At 41.3% G+C, this 17,590-nt stretch overlaps 1 protein-coding gene across 2 annotated transcripts; it reads left to right on the forward strand.

The window, feature by feature from the left end:
* The first annotated feature begins 229 nt into the window (after positions 1-229).
* exoc3l1 (exocyst complex component 3-like 1) lies at positions 230-14,034 on the forward strand. 2 transcript variants are annotated; one of them, XM_035643131.1, is made up of 15 exons: positions 230-536; positions 3,892-4,067; positions 4,245-4,464; positions 5,228-5,440; positions 7,194-7,393; positions 7,493-7,711; positions 7,922-7,992; positions 8,657-8,774; positions 9,089-9,214; positions 9,647-9,747; positions 9,863-9,979; positions 10,302-10,572; positions 11,955-12,110; positions 12,480-12,613; positions 12,820-14,034. In XM_035643131.1, exons 1-15 carry the CDS (start codon positions 494-496, stop codon positions 13,004-13,006), a joined length of 2,352 nt encoding a protein of 783 aa, XP_035499024.1. In that variant the 5' UTR covers positions 230-493; the 3' UTR covers positions 13,007-14,034. The 2 variants fall into 2 exon arrangements, with proteins under 2 accessions (XP_035499024.1, XP_035499025.1); XM_035643132.1 differs by having other exon boundaries at positions 7,269-7,393.
* The last annotated feature ends 3,556 nt before the right edge of the window (positions 14,035-17,590 follow it).

Raw genomic sequence — 17,590 nt, forward strand, 5'->3', positions numbered from 1 at the left:
TGAGGCTGTTAAGTTGAATCCTTAAGTAGAAATTGTATCCGGAAGCTGATCTGAATGTTACTTTTTAATAGTATTTACGATCTTCTCAACAGGCCCCTGAATGCAGCATGTCTCCCTATACCCTCCCTGTCCCTGCCCCTTTCTCCCCTCCCACCTCCCCGCCCTTAGGCATTATTCTCTTCCCTCTCTTCTGCCAACCCCCCTGCCCTAGCTCTCTCCTCCTCCCCCGACTCCCTCCCTTTCCTGCTGGTCTCTCAGCAGAGGATGTGTCTGGGTGAGAGAGTGTGTGTAAGGGAAAAGAGGGAGAACCGTCAGTAGAATGGATTTGTGCCCTCTCCCCTCCACTGTTTCTTCTTCTTCTTTTTCTCGCCCTCCATTTCATCTGTTTTTGTTCACCCTCCTCTGCCAGCGTCGCAGCCCTCACAACCTCAGTGCTGGCCCTCAGGGAACAGGAGACTAGTCTGGTGGATGGGCATCTGAAAAGTGAACTTCAATGTCAGCAGGAGATAGGACGAATGATGGTGACAAACCAGGAGGTAATGGGACACACACTGAACACACTCACACACACACACACACACAAACACTTTGCCTGTTGACGGCGAACACCCACTTCTTACGTCTAAGATCTCTGAATGACTAGAGACAAAACAACGCTCTGCACGACTGTGTATTAATTTTCTATGACAGGAATGAATGAACTCTTGAGTTGCCATATTTTAACATTCAGGTTTAGATTGGTGTATTGATTTGGGGACCTGCATTGAGTGTTTTGTATTAAAAAAACAAAACAAAAGTATTTGTGTTTTTGAAGGACTGTTGACACACGTCAACAAAACTAACAGAGGCCAAGATATATCCTGACTTTTAGGTATGAGTCGAGCTCCAAGACTGGAACCCTTCCCATAATGCATCTGTTGTGATCCCCATGACAAATAACTGTATACAAAGATGGATGATATGACAGCTCTCAAATGTGATCATTTCATCCGCTCCCTGGTGGAGGACTGCAGTATAGGTCATAAACCTCAACCCCTCCATGTTAGCAGATGGGACAACTAAAAAGTGCACATCAAATATTTTTTTCCAAAGACAAGTTCTTTCATTTAATGTGGATATCACTCATGTATGTACAAGTGTTAACTATTCTGATTTGGTTTGGTTTTAATTAGATATGTGATGCTATAAAAAAAATGCTCAGAGACATCATGATGTCGTGAGCTGAGACTGAGTCAGGATTGGTCAGAGTGTATCGGCGGCTCCAAATGACATCACCAGTGCAAGATGGCTGCGTTTGCATTTGAGATATTCTGGCTTAATTTTTGTGCAGTCGGAGGAAGAGGAGACATATCTTCCATCTTTATATACAGTCATTACCCGTGAGTAGTAAATTGTCATGTAATGTTGGTGGAGTGCCCCTTTAAAGACACTGAATATTTAAGATAAGCTGTAAATAGGCCTGTTTGTTATTGTGCCTTCAGAGGATCAGTAATTCTCCACCATGTATCATCATGACAAGAGACTCTTGGCTTCGTCCACACCAGCCCACCATCACGGGAGAATCTTAGTGTTGTAGGTAAACTGTTGCACTGATGTGCACCTGTGGTTTTTTACTGTGCTGTGGCAGCACCAGCTTGCATGCCACTCACCGTTTTGCAGAGCTGATGATGGTAGTTTGCAGAGCTGATGGTGGTAGGAGAAAGCAGCAACCCTACACTGAGACAGAGACTGTCCTGTAACTGAGATGCCCAAAGATCAACACACACACAAAGGCATGAACCAAGATACTTGTCGTGACCTCTCACTCCCAGACTCTTAACTTTTAGTGATAAATGCCAAGTATGTGACTGTAAGATTTTGTAATCTCAACACAATCAACTAAGCTTCCATCCCTAGAGTCACAGACAGAGCCTGCTCTGTGCTGGTGACCCAGCAAAGCACATTACTCTCTGCTGAGTCTCTAACCAGTTCATTATCCAGTAAGTCCAATTAGGATGTGTAATTCGCATTGCCATGTGACCCTGAGAGCTGCTGAGACACCCATCTAGCTGACTACCTGATGAGAAATGATACCCTGCTTACGTTACAGGCCGGCTGACATCAAGCAAAAATATGCTCTCCATTAGGACACAGAGATGTGTTTGACTGAGCAGCATATCCGGTGTCATGAACATCAATATCACTGCTGCTTGGCTTGCTCTTAATCGTCTCTTTTTATGGCCGATTAGAGAACATGAGAAAGCTTGGAGGTCATTTGGGGACAACATTGTAAAGCATAAAAAAATCAGTTTTCTTGAGCTGGTAAATGAGAAAGATTAAAAAGAAATAATAAAAAATGCAATACATAATAAGTCTTGGCAGAAGTCTTCCATCTGGGAACAAAACTTGTCACAACACACGTCGTTTATTCGTCAAACATTTCTTTGACACAGAGAGAAATATTGACACTGGCTGTATATTTTTTAATAGTTCTCATCCACTAGTGCTATTAGTTCCCTCAAACAGAATGTCTCCGAGGTTACGTTGCAGACAATTTTCACAACGTTTTCAACTCTGTTTCTTTGGAATCAACCTATCTCAAGAATCATTGTACTGCATCCATAATTTAACTGAGGAAGGGACGAGGACCCATTGCTGTTTTATACAGGACCACATAAATGTTGATTCGATGAAAAAAATATTTGGGTGTATTTTTTTTTGGAATCTTGTTCACCTTGGCCTCACAGGCTTTTTTGGAGGGTCATCTTTTGTCCATTAATATACACTGATATTGCTATATCCTCTCCCATACTAATGAGTGTGTTTCACCAGTGGCAGCCGTCTCTGTAGATACTGAAAAAGCTTTTGACACAGTTGAATATAATTATTCGATGTTTAAATCAAATTTTGTCCCAGTTTTTGTTTTTGTAGAACATGTGTATTCTACTCCTTTCAAACTATCTGTCGGAACAATGCTGGTCCGTCCACAGTCTGTTATTATTTACCCTTTGAATCCAACCCCTCACTTCTATAACTGAATCACTGGATCAGATACAAGGTATTGACATCAGACATGACATTAATGTGATCTCTTTGTATGCTGATGACATTTTGATTCATCTAAGCAATCCTTTTATTCTGTTCCAGCAGTTTTTACATTGCTTGAACTTTTTGGCAGTATATATGGCTAAAAAGTGAACTGGTCTAAAACTGAGGCCATGCTACTTTCTTCCTTTCTAGCTGCAATCAAATTTAAGCCTTCAATGGTCTTCTGAGTATATGAAATATCTTGGCAAAGTTATACCACACAAGACTGATAATGCTTATGATTTGAATAATTGCCAGGTATTACTAATTTAATATTGCGAGTATTGTTCAACATTTTCTTCATCTCAGGAAATAAGGTTTTGGAATAATGTTTGGATCATGATGTGAATAAATAGGCATATCAGTGAGTGTGTATACATGTAATTTGATGCAGATTAGCAGACTACTTCCTTTTTCCTTTTTTTCTATTATAAGAGCTAGACAGACAAGTGCATGAGTGTTTGGCCGTGGCGACGTATGCACTCTAGTTCCTTATTTTCTCTGATGGGTTTCGCTTTAAAACACATCTCTCTGATTCTTTCCTAAATTTTGCTTTTGAAATTTGCAACTTTGTCAACTTTTAGATTTAGTATCAAAACAGGACCATGGCAAATAAAGACTAATACCGTCAAAGAAACAAAAGAAATAACATTGTAATCATGTAACATATTGTTCACATTTGTGACTTTAGCTTAAAGAGTTTTTGTCTCTGTCTGTGACAAAAAATAGATGAATAGTAAATGATCACGTTTCCGAAATTATTTTGTGCTGCAGGATTGCTTCAAAACACTACCCAGACTTTTCTCTCTTCTATCTGCCCAACAGACACAGTGCCAGTGGCCGAGGTATGGCCAGAGGTGGAGAGGGCTGAGTGCTTGGCCCGTGGTGCTGCCTTGAAGTGGGCGTCAGGTGTTTTCTGTCGACCTGAATATCTGGAGCGACTAAGCCAGTACAGGAAGAGAGAGAGTCAGAGGACTGCTTCCATACACACTAGGCTCAAGGTGATAACACTGGGACACATCCAAATGCAACACATACTGTAAATGCATGAAATGATGCAGTAAGATCACAGTTTATCAAATGGTCTCATAAATGATAGGGATCATGCCCTCAAATCCCTGCCACTAGGCACTGAATCAGTACCACTTTATTTCTTGTTATCAATCACTTCCCCCCAGTCTATGGTCCAGTCGTACCTGGAGGGGGTAGGCTGGGGCTTGGAGCAGCTTCAGGAGGCCAAGGTGGAGCTGAGGGAGGTGTCTCACGCTTTGAAGAAAGCAGGACTGGAATCCAATCAAAATGCAGATAGGGTGAAGCCTCTGGAGAGGCTGAGAGAGGTGTCAGTCAACCACTGTCAGCTCTTCGCTGCAGTCAGCAACTTGCCCCGGCTTTACTCTGGTGAGACGCTGCTTTGTGGACACTTGAAAGTCATCCAGTCATAATGAGTCATAATGTTTCCTTTTTACTTTATAATCATTACACTACATTACATACGTTTTTTCACATTCAATCAGAAAATGTGAGGAAAATAAAAAATTTGGGAGCGAATGTAATTCATTTTAGTTTAAAATAGTGTTAATGATGGTCTTTTGTAATCACCTTTCATTTTACATTTGCCGTAATACTACTGTGGCATGAGTGAATTATTTCAACATTTGTAACATTATTCTTAACACATTGTACTGGCTATATGAAATAATGCAATCCAGTTGATCTGCTGTTCAGTAAATGCCACTTTTGTGAAGCTCGTAGTTAAGTTGTTGTTGATATTGTTTCAGAGAATTTGAATTTGTGTAGTTGGTTTTACTCCATATCCTAAATAACCCAATTTCTGTCCACCTGTAAATGTCTTTAAGAATAACATATAGCACCCAACTAACAAGCATCTGAATTTAAATATTTTCTAACCATGGTGGTCTAAGAAAAGTGCATTTACTATAAAGTTGAAACAGATTCAGTTCTTGTTCTGATTTCTTTTACCCAACTATTGTGGTGCACGACCAGTGAAAATAACAGGGATTTTCATCTCCTCAGAAACATTTCTGCTTCCATGCTAGTTATGGTGTAAAGTAGAAAATGACACCAAAACTTCACTCTTCAACAGTCTCAATTGGAATTTTAGGAATTAAAGTTCTCCCTCCCTACTCCTTGCCTTGCCCAGTGCGTAGCATGGTGTTGGAGACTGAGCGCCTGGTGGAATCCCGGAGGCTCCTGGAGGCCCACGCCCGGCTGATGGATTTGGAGCGGTGGCAGGACGACATCCTCTGGCAGCTCCACGGAGCTGCTGGGACTGCAAGAAGTGCACTCAGCAGTGAAGACAAAGAGCTGGTGGACAAATATTTCTCTGGTGTTGGGCAGCTCGTTGACGCCCTGGGTGAGGACATCTTCACAGTTTACTCAGTAATATCAGTTCAGTTCAATTTAACTCATTCAAAAGCAAAAACAATGCTCACATTACATGGCAGGAGAATTTTCCTCACATTGTAGTTTACTGAGCTGTGTTTTTGTTTGTGTGTGTTGCACATACATATACTTTATTCTATATATATTTATAGAAAGATAGCACTGAAGGCCTGTTCAGTATTGCTTTCTTCCACTTTGGATTAGATGCAATTTAAATCTGAATGTTGCTCATTTTAGACTGCAACTGACAAGTTTGCCTATTTGTTTAAATTTAAAAAAGAATAATGATGATGACAGTTTTCAAAGAAAAACTAATCAGTATCACGTGATAGCGCTCCTCGCTGTAGAGGAATTTCTCTCCTCTCCTGAGAAACTGCAAAGATGATTGTTCTCATTCACTATGCGATGTCATCTTATCTGTGGCAGGCCGAGACAGTCAATTGGTAGCTGAAGGCAGTTTGGAGGTGTCATAGGCGCAGAATTTAGGCTACATCTTGCAAGACACATAGTGGTAAATATAGAACATACTCAGACAGAGACATAGTGTTGCTATGCAGATAGCCATTGTTTTTGTGAGATGACAACATTACTCTGATAGAGTTAAATACAGGCAGATTATCTTGGGACGCCATAAACTGACCACTAGCTGATCTGTGTAACAAACAAGAAATCTCCTCAATATTGAGCTCTTACAATAAATACTTGTGCTGAAGACCTTAAGGTCTCCGTCTTCCTGAGTCAGCGTCAACTCCATCAATTTTTCCATTACGCTCGCCATGGCTGTCCTCTGCTGACCCTGGGATTCATGGACTCCCACATCATTAGACCAAATTTAATTTGTAGCCTTGAGAGCAGGGTTTAGAGAGTGTTATGAATATCAGCAGTATTATTCAATTCAATTCAATTCAATTCAATTTCATTGATCGACATACATCATCTCAACGCACTTTACATAGTGAGGTTGTGATCTCACAATATTATGGAGAATCCCAACAGTTCCCACAATGAGCAGCAGTTGGCGACTGTGGAGGAGAAAATACTCCCTTTTAACATGAAGAAATCTCTAAAAGAACCAGGCTCAGTTGTGGGCAGAACATCTGCTGCTGACCGGTTAGGGTGAGAGGAGAAAATGGGGGAGCGAGGAGAGGTGGGCAGAAAGAGGGGGAGACGAGAGAGAGTGAGAGAGAATAGTTGCATAACTGTTGCTTTAAGCTCTATCAGACTCATTCTTATGATTACAGTAATAATACTGACACTTATAGATGCAATGATGTTGTTAATAATAGGAGTCAGATATACACTAGTAGAGAGAGAAAATACAGAGGTAGTGACATGTAAGGTATAAACATGGGGGCAGAGAGAAAGAGAGAGAGAGAGAGAGAAAGGGAGAGAGAGAGAGAGAGAGAGAGAGAGAGAGAGAGAGAGAGAGAGAGAGAGAGATTTTTAGATTTTTAAAACACAATGTTTATTAAGATTTACCAGAGAACATCACGGTCCTCTGCAAATGAAATGGAAAAAAACCACACACAACAACAAAATAACTGAAAAAACAGAATAAATCAGGTCATAAAAACAGAGTGAAAGATGAGCTCTCCCTCCTTCACTGAACACACAGCCGTGGTGAGAGAGAGAGAGAGAGAGAGAGAGAGAGACAGAGAGAATTAATGAACAAAAGATCAGTCCCAGGATGAGTTTCTGGGATAACATCCATCCTGTTGCTGTAGGTAAGGAGCTGTGGGCAGTGGTGAGCAGTGCTCTGGCTTTGGCCCGTCAAAACCCTACACCCTTTGTATCGGCAGTGAGGATAGTGGAGCGAGAGGAAGCCCTGGACCAGGTTCTGCTGGAGGAGAGAGGGGGCACTGGGAACAACAGCAGGCCCATGCCCCCTGGACGACCTCGCTGCTGGAGAGCATGCTTCTTCCGGGTCAGCACCAGCTGATGTATAACACTTCACCTTTGACCTTGTCTCTACTTTTTAAGTTCTAAATGTATGTCACGGTCTCTTGCATGCCCGGCCTTTCAGGTACTAGAGGAGGCGGTTTCTGCACGGTTCCGTAGCGTTTCCTACCTGCACACACGTGGTCCAGGTCTGGCAGGACACCTCTCTGCTCTCCAGCACGCTACCATGGCTGACCTGGCCACTGTACGCCACCTGCTGGAGCACTGTGTGCCCCCCCACTATCGGCTAACAGGAGCCTACCTAAGGGCCAGCCATCGCTGTTTACATGCTCACCTGTTACAGGTGAGTGATGGGACAGAAATAAACCAATGCACAACCAACTGCACCATATTACTCCTGAATCTAAGTAAACAATTAAAGAGACTATTAGGACTTCATTACTGTAGGAGCTATGAAATTTAAATATGCAATTAAAAAATCAATTTTATTTTTTGATTTGTATTAATCAGAAACGACCTCACTATACACATGTAAGTGATGTGTTTGGCCTAGGTTAGCAGCTGGGACCTGGAGAGTGGGGAAATCTTTGCTGTGCTCAACTGGGTGCGACACATCTACAACAGGTGAGGTCAATGCACATGTATTCTAATTCTTTATCTTCCTGTCTGTGTGTTGGTGTTTGTGCTATAATATCACAACACTGCACATTAATAGAAATGCCAACTTTTGGCTTGTGGAGACTTTGTCATCGAACAAATATAAGCAGATAAACAGCCTCTGATTTTCTTTGCTCATCCTTTTAATTAGCATTTAAAGAAACAGAAGTGCATACAAATACTGGCACTGTAACCATCTGTTGTGAAACTGTTCTCTTAAATTGAGATTCAGTGTGTCAAGTAGAAAGAATAAGAAAAACATTTCACACATGTCACAAAATATTTTTTTCTTCTCTTCTTTCAAAAATGTTTTTGTTGTGAAATATTGGATATTTTTACATTGTCATTTTCCTAAAAACTATTTAAATGAAACAATGGAGAATGAAACATCATCCGTTTGGGTGCACTGCTCAAAGGTTAAACACATATGCAGCTTATGATGAAGTGTTGTGACTCTCAGAGAGTCCCACCACCTTGTTTTTCCCAAGTATAAAGCTTTGATATGGCAAAACAACAATATTTTTTGATTTAACTTACATATATTAAGATTTAAGATTTTTAGGCTGATAATCAACCTGTAGGACATTGTTAACCATCAAAAGCTCTGAGTGTGGTAGTCTTTTTTTGGCAGCCCAGACATGATGGGTCACCCAGACCTGGTGACTGAGTTGGAGAGAGAAGAGCTGGGACCTCTCATCTCTGCCGAGGGCCTGGAGCAGCTGCAGGGCAAATATGTGCAGAGTGTTCGGGTGAGTTGGTCACAAAGTTATTAATTTTTTTCGAGATTATCCTGTTGCAGACAAGCCTCTAGAAGCATATACAAAGGACCAGGATGCATGAATGCATGATGGATTACAAAATTTATGTTAGACACCCATCATAGCTCATATTTGCCACCATTTAGTTAGGAAAAGGGATGTGTTGACTACCTGCGGAAATAATTCCATTTCATCTCTGGCATAGTCTGTACTGAGTAACTGTGTAGAAAAAAGCTAGCTCAGACATGTAGAGGAGCACAATGAAGTCACCCTAATGTTTTTTTTCCATGATGTTGCTGTCATAGAAGAGTGTATCAGAGTGGATGCGCAAAGCTCTACAGGTAGAGCTGCAAGACTGGCAGAGAGACCAGGAGCCGGATACAGATCATGAGGGTTTCTATCAAACCAGTCTGCCTACTATCATCACACAGGTATACAAATACAACCACAAGCTATGGGAGTGAGAAAACAGTTAGTGACATGTAATAAAAAGCAAAATTTATTTGGTGCTTTCTGATCATTTCACCTAAGGGAAGTGTTGTTGTAAAAATGACCAAAATGAAATCTGTTTGATTAATATGACCTAAACCTGCCTAGCACTGTATAATAATAATGATAAAATGATGGTGTCAAATGCAGCACTGAGATCCAACGGGACGAGTATATTATATATTATATAGAGTCAATTTTCAGACCGAAAAACCTAAGACTGTCCATACAGGTATAGATGAGAGATGCTGCAGTTAAGGGTGAAAATTGAGATTCATCCAATCTAATCCACTTTCTTCATCACTGTCCACTCCCTTTAGACACATTTTATAATGACACTGTGTGGCCTTGCTCTGTGTGTGGGACTTTGGTAGATGCTGGAGGAGAACGCCCGTGTGGCTCTGATGATAGGAGAAGCCCTACGAGATCAGACAATACAGATGGGACTGTATGAGATGGAGAACCTCTTGAACAGGTCTGTGTGTGTGTGTTTGTGTGTGTGTGTGTGTGTGTGTGTGTGTATGTGCGTGCTTTAGCTTGGGAGCACCTTACATACATACCTTCATGTCTTCACATTTCTTCACCTCCAGGTTTCGGGACGCTCTGGTGGAATTCGGGAAAGAGCATCGCAGGAATATGAGCAACAACAAAAACAAGTTCTACCTCCACTACTTGCTGGCGTCCATCAGCAACTGCATCATCCTCAAGTAAGATGATGGCAGGGTATTGGTGAAATGCAACCTATGGGTTAAGATCATGTCAGCCAGCCTCACAAGCATCCTGGTGAAGGTGACAGTGTGTTCTCCAGTGTACACTCAGCATATACTACATGCAACTGGGAAAGACTTTGAGTAACCTCCTCTTTCCTTCTACTCAAAGAGAAAAATATGTTGTATATTGTTTCTCCTTTAACAAGGTTTTCTTCAGTGTTGTTGGTCTAGTTTTCCTCCCATAATGAAAGGAAAAATCCATTAAAGAATAACCCCAAAAAAGGAGTAAAATCTCATTTTCATATTGTGTATGACGCAGAAAGTCCACTGAGAGCCTGCAGCAACAGCAGACATCCCGCTCGGCGGGCCAGTTTTCTCGGACTCCTCCCAATCCACTGGCAGCTCTGGACCGAGCGGTGAGACGGGCGTGTCGCCTGGTGATGGATCAGCTCCTTTTGGACCTTCAGCCTCTCCTCCCAGGCCTGCTGACCCGACCCTGGCTGGTCCATGGTGACCCCACTCCCAAACTCTGCCATGTCCTGGAGCATCACCTGGAGCTGTATGGCCGCGTTCGGCCCCCCTGCCGAGAGGTCACAGCTTCGCTCAGTTTACACCCCCAGTTCACAGATTGTAGTTTAGTTGTAAGATAAGAAAAGATAGGACTTCATTTATTCCACGCTGGGGAAATTCACTTGTTACAGCAGCAGCAAGAGTCAAGGCATCAGGAAATAGATAGAAATATCACAACATATGGCATAATATACAATAAAAAAAAATAGAGAAAAAAAAGATTTAAAAAAAGAGATTTATACAAGAATGCAAGTATTGCCTTGTGAAAGAAGGCTCAAATGTGCAGTGGTTTGGATTTCAAGTAAAAAATACTATACTGTATTTCTTTGGGGTACACCTGTTCTCGAGGCAAGAAATTAATGTTTGGTAAAACCCAGTGGGTGGAGCCAAAGGGCTGGAGCCAATCCCAGCTGACATTGGCCGAGAGGCGGGGTTTACCCTGGACAGGTCGCCAGTGTTTCGCAGGACCAACACACAGACACAAACAACCATTCACACTTACATTCACACCTATGGTCAATTTAGAGTCTCCAACTAACCTAACCCCACTCTGCATGTCTTCGGACAGTGGAAGGAACGCAGACACGGGGAGAACAGGAAAACTTCACATAGAAAGGCCCTGGATGGTTGGTTGGTCAGAACCTGGATTTGAACCAAGAACAATCTTTTTTTTGTGGGGGCTTTTTCTGCCTTTAATTTGACAGGCCAGTTAGGTGAGAGTGGGGAGAAGATATGCAGGAATTTGTCACAGGTTGGATTTGAACCCTGGCGTCGGGCATAAACCTCAAAGAACATGTGTGCCTGCTCTATCCACTGAGTCACGGCGGCCACATCCAAAGACAATCTTGCTGTGAGCCGGCAGTGCTAGCTACCACATAGCCCTCACTATATTTCATTGCTGTAAAATACAAGAGGCATTGGATTTTTGCCTGAAATAATAATAATACTCATTTACATACAGTTAATAATTAGTCAAACTGCTTTGACATAGTCTTTATATCTGAGGATGATTCACCGGTTTTGTTTCAATGTTTTGGAGAGCTTCATACCAATTTTTAGGTTTACTGGGCATCCGAATTCCCATATCAACAAAACCTTAAGGTAGATTGTTACCTGCCTGACTAGTAAATGAATCATCTCACCCTCTGTGATGTAACCGCAAAATACACGCTTGCATACAGTAACAGTCTGTTTTAACCTGTTTCACAGGTCTGTCTTATGACAGTTCCAAAACAAACAGGAAATAACATTCACTGCTCTCCAGTTTAATCTTCTGTATCATAACATCTGCATTGGAGGTGTTTTATTCCTGTCGCTGGAACATATGGGACCCTCTCATTGGTCGAAAAAAACCTTGGTATGGTCAAGGTGTGCTGCTGAAACTCACTTGTGTGTCTTGCAGCGTCTGCAAGAGGAGGCCCAGTGGCTGATGGTGGTGGAGTACGTCCGGGCTCTGATGCAGAAGAGGCTGGTGTGTCGCAGCGCTGACGAGAGAAGGAAGCTTACTCAGCAGATGGTTCGGGACGACCAGCTGTTCAGAGAAATCCTCCACGGCCTGGTGAGTATAATTGAAACAAGACATGGTCACGCTTACCTGACATTTACTCAAGCCATTGTTGTTCCGAGAAGTTTCTCATTAATACTTGTCTGTGTCCGATTCGATGTTACGACTCGTGTTACGGATGCGATGTGAGACATTGATGAGGGAAATCCTGATTCTAACTGGTTCTATGGCAAAATTCTGACTTGATTCCACACGAATGCACACAAATATGTTAAACTGTGTTATAGTAGTAGTTGCAAAGTTTCCCTGTAGAGTTTTACTGAATAAGTACTGGGTTTTACACTAATTTATGTGAATGAAAATGTTATAATCTTATCTCATAAATGTTAAGTAGGACTGTACTGTAACTGTGTGCTTGTGTAGGAGGGTGATGGATTGGTGCCTGACGTGAACCCTTTAGCATTACTACCCATTCTGGCTGACTTCATCAGACTCAAAGACCCCAGCATGCTCACTCTGGAAGTGTCTGGACTCGTAGCCAAATACCCTGATATCAGGTAACCTTACCTCACCCGCTGTCGTTGTGTGCAGTGGTTAAAGACTTTCGTCACAGTCCACTTATGTTAACCTAGATCCTTGTGGTTAAATTAGCCAATACTATTTTCTCCTACTAAATTCTCAATTTAAAAATACAAAGAAATGACAAACACATTGTTGATAAAGCTGTTAGAAATGACACCTGCATGTTTTTCTATTCTCTCAGTGAAGAGCATGTGTGTGTGCTGCTGGATATCCGCGGTGATGTATCCAGGGACATCAGAGGGGCTGTGTTGGACTTGCTGGAACAGAGTGCCCCCCCTCTGCCAGCAGGATATCGGCCTATCTTCACTGACATCCTGGTGCCCCCCACCACCATGGCCTTCTGTCTGCCCACTGCCAAGTGTGCATGACTAAAACAACTGAAACTTTAGCCTGTACTCAGTTTTTTTCATTCAAACCAGGGTGGACCTGATTCTCCGTTGAATCTTCAAGCCCAGGTCCCCTTAGCTTGTTATCGCACTAAAAATGCAGGACAGAGCAGCTGCTGGGTTTCATGTTATGTTAGATGGATGGCCAACCTGTATTCAGTTCTTCCACTCAATGTTTATCCTGGTTGCTTCACATCTACTTTTTTTTATTGAGTGTGTAGCAGCGTTGCACACATCTTTCACACTGCCCAGCTGCCCAGTGCCTCTTTCGCAGTCTTCTTTTGTTGCCCACTGAAGCGGGTTCAGGGTCTTGCTCAAGAGCTTCTTATTGTTAAGAAGGGTTAGAGCTTCTTAACAATATTATGCTCTTATGCTTATTCTAGGAATCTATAGAATAGATTCCTATTGTATTATATTCTATTTCACTTTCAATTTACCTGGGATTTGAGCTGGTCCTTGCTCGTTCAGGTCTAACTTCAGTTACTTGAGAATCTCCTTTGTCTAAATATATGAGCCACTGGGGCTGATAACAATAGCTGCTTTAATGCCTTAAAATTAGTACGGGTAAAACAGTGTCTTTGTAACTTTTGCTGAACAGTTGCCACTGTAGCAAAAAGGAAGAATTACGTGATTAAAAAATAGTTGTGGGGTTTTGATGGAGATTGTCATCACTGTAAAATATGTATATATGTGAATCCTAAAACATAAGTTAAGTGGTATAGTACAAGTGCAGAAGAGTCACAGCCACCAAATGGACAATTTCTGCAGCAGTATCTAGTTCAAATTTGCAATGCTTTTTAGCACTCCAATTAAAAATAAACATTTACTTCTGTGGCCCCTGAGATTAAATTAATGAAAGCAAATGCAAAGCCTCTGATAACTTCCCTACTAAAGAACTGTCTCATCAGTTCATGTATATGATGCATTGTTTCATCTCATGTTGAGCCTTAGGTTCATGTAAATATCTTCAGATAGAGAAGCGTGAAAAATAAAATCAGAATGAAACACCATTGTGCTCATTTCTAGTATAATTAATACCAGCATGTACAAATGGAGCAGAAGGAAGTCCATAAAATGTACTAATGGTTGTTTTGGAGAATATAACAGGTGAAGTCTGTTGAATGAGTTACAACGTCAGGTCGCTGCAACTGGGAACCGTCCGATCTGAGGAATTTAGGCTGATAATTCATTACCAACAAATCTCCCTTAAAAAAAACCTTTTTCATTCATCCTTCTTTACAAACTTTTATTTTCTCCATGTATCATTGTTTATATTATATAAAATGGATTTATTGTATTTATACCATTTTCAGCTGTTTCCCAGTGGTATTTCAAAAACTATTTTACTTGTATGGTTTAATGGCACATTGTAAATTCTCAAATTTTTATACATTTTGTCAAAAAAGTATTTATAGATATTGTAATGGAAAAATCTATGCAGTTGAATCAGGAAGTATACAGTATACAGTAGATCAATATTGATGAGATTTCTGGTACACAAATCAACAAGTGGTCAGGTACAGGTCCCAAAAACCTCTCTGTCCCAGTCAGAGTGATGTATTTAACTCTCAGAATCATGTCGTCATCAAACAGACAGAATGGTCAATAATATCTTAGAAACACTATCTGAGTATAATCTAGGAATATGCCGCCCAGAGACCATGACTGTCCCAGCCTCCATATAAATAAGATGACCTCACACAGAGAAGAGACAATTTCCACGACAGATATAATTTGACATTTCAATACTGTTCCCTTTACCAATTAGTATGCACACACACATACACACACAAACACACACACACACACACACACACACACACACACACACATGTTCAATTCAATTTTATTTGTATATTGCCAAATCATAATATACATTATATCGAGGCACTCGACAAAGTGAGTTTGAGACCCCACAATATTACAGAGAAACCCCTTTTAACAGGAAGAAATCTCTAACAGAACCAGGCTCAGTTGGGGGTGGCCATCTGCCACGACTGGTTGGGTAAGGGACAAAATGGGGGAGAGAGGAGAGGGGGAGAGAAGAGAGAGAGAGAGAGAGAGAGAGAGAGAGAGAGAGAGAGAGAGAGAGAGAAAACCATTGCTTTTAGCTCTATCAGACAAATTATTATGATTACAATAGTTATACTGACTCTAGTAATAATAATAATAATAATTGTAGAGAGATTCCAGCACTAGGAGAGAGAGGAAACAAAGTTAGTGTCATGTAATGTAATACATAGGGGCAGAGAGAGGGGGAGAGAGACGGAGAGAGATGCTCATGTTGGGAGTTCCCCCAGCAGTCTAGGCCAATATCAGTATAACTAAGAGATGACCAGCTCTAACTAAGCTTTATCAAAGGGGAAAGTTTAATCTAACCTTAAATGTGTGACACAAACTGGGAGCTGGTTCCAGAGCAGAGGAGCCTGGTGCCTACTCTTACAGACTCTGGGAACCACAAGTAATCCTCAGTTTACAGAGCGAAATTATCTTTTGGGATAATATGTAACTATGAGCTCTGTAAAATAAGATGGAAACCTGAATATTATGGGCTTTGTAGGTGAGGAGCAGGATTTGAATTCTGTTCTGAATTTTATAGGAAGCCAATGCAGAGATGCTAACATTGGAGAAATGTTATCTCTTTTTCTAGTGCCTGTTAGAACTCGTTTGATGAACTCGCTTTAGATTTAATAAAACGCGATTTTCTAATCGCAAGGGGTGCGATTACACGGGTCACGTGATACGCGAGCGAGTGGAGCGCTCGGTGCAAAGGAAAAACAGCAGTCACGCTGCATTTTAACCTGCAGCGCAATGGCCTCATGCTCGACAGAACAGTAGTAAAATGATACAGCGGAGACTTTAGTGTCGAAGAGGAAAAGCACGTTGGTTGTTTGGAAGTTCTTTGGTTTTAAAAAGGACGATGCTGCACAGTGTCAGGTGTTGTGCAGAACATGCCGTGCTACAGTTGCTACTTCACGGGGTGACACCACCAACCTGTATAGCGCTTGACAGCGCCACAGCCCTAGAGCTTTCTGATAATTCCCCCTCGGGGAAGCACATATAAAGGGAAAAGTAGTGGTCCCAGCACAGAACCCTGTGGATCTCCAGGACTAACTTTTGCATGACTGGAAGAGTTGTTCAAGCTACAGTGTGTAAATATTTAGAAGAAAGTATTCACAGAAATTTAGTATATATTGTCCGTAATTGTGTATTCGTATAATCACCTGCAAAAAAGAACCGATGTTTTCTCGTCAACTTTGTATGAGTTAAATATAGTTACATTAGGGGGACCCGACCTACGTGTAATTCGGCATGTTTGCTATGTCGTTTTGTGCTGCGTTCCAATGCGACTCAGGAGGTCAGAAGAAGATCACCACCCCGACTTAGGGGGTCCGAGTTCCGAGCAGTTCCGAGGTATAATGGAATGCAGCATTAAATACGGTTGCAAAATTTGTGTTGAATTTCCAGCGCTGCGGAACACCGGAAATGGAATTAGCGGTGCGCCACCATAAAATGTACCCTGTTGGATGCTCAGTTGGGTGCGGTTTGCAACTTTACCACCAGATTCTGCCAGAAAAGTACAAAAATTACACACTTGGGTGTTAACAAACACAAACTGAAATCTATCTGATAAGTATGATTTAAACTATTCTAGTGCTGTTCCTTTAATCCCAATAATGTGTTCAAGTCTCTCTAATAGAATCGTGTGATCAATGGTGTGAAATGCAGCACTAAGATCTAACAGGACGGGAATAGAAACATGTCCACTGTCTGAGGTACTGAGAAGGTCGTTGGTAACTTGCAGCTGTGCTGCTTCTGTATTCTAAATCCTGACTGAAGGTCTTTAAGAAAACTATTCCTGTGAAAATAGTCACATAATTGGTTGGCAACAGATTTATTCAAGGATTTTAGAGATGAAGGCGAAGATCCTGGGGTTATTTTTATTTTCCTTTATTAGTGAAGAATAATATGTGGTTCTGGCTTTTTGGAGGGCTTTCTTATATGAAATCAAACTATTTTTCCAGTATAGGTGAGACTCATCTAGATTAGTGGAACGCCACTGTAGGTTAGAAAGGAATCTAGCATTTGAATTTACATGTTACTACGCTCTCTTGGAACTTGATCGCATCCTTACTGAAGACCCGCTTTGTTGAGAGGACTGACAGATTGCATTCACAAATCCAAGTTCTAAACCGTGGTAACATGTAATTTCAAATGCTATGACTGGGGGCACTGTTTCACTTATTGCATTTACATATTGTCCACCTAAGTGGGAGTCTCCAGGTTAAGTCTTTGAAAATGAAAAGTCAAATGGAGTTTGCAATTGGAGTATGCATTTCTAACCATTTGAAAATGCATTTTCATTTTAAATGTGACCTACATATTGCTTGCTTAAATGGAAAATTAGGCTGCATTGTTTACATTGCATTCACATTTGACTACTGTCCATTGAAGATCAGGTTAAGGTCTTTGAAAATGAAAAGTAAAATCGAGTTTGCAATTTCATTTTCATATGGTTAGACATGCATTTAAAATTTAACTGTGACATACATATTCCTTGCTTAA

This window comes from Scophthalmus maximus, chromosome 7 (assembly GCF_022379125.1).
Source record: "Scophthalmus maximus strain ysfricsl-2021 chromosome 7, ASM2237912v1, whole genome shotgun sequence".
NCBI classification, from domain to species: domain Eukaryota; kingdom Metazoa; phylum Chordata; class Actinopteri; order Pleuronectiformes; family Scophthalmidae; genus Scophthalmus; species Scophthalmus maximus.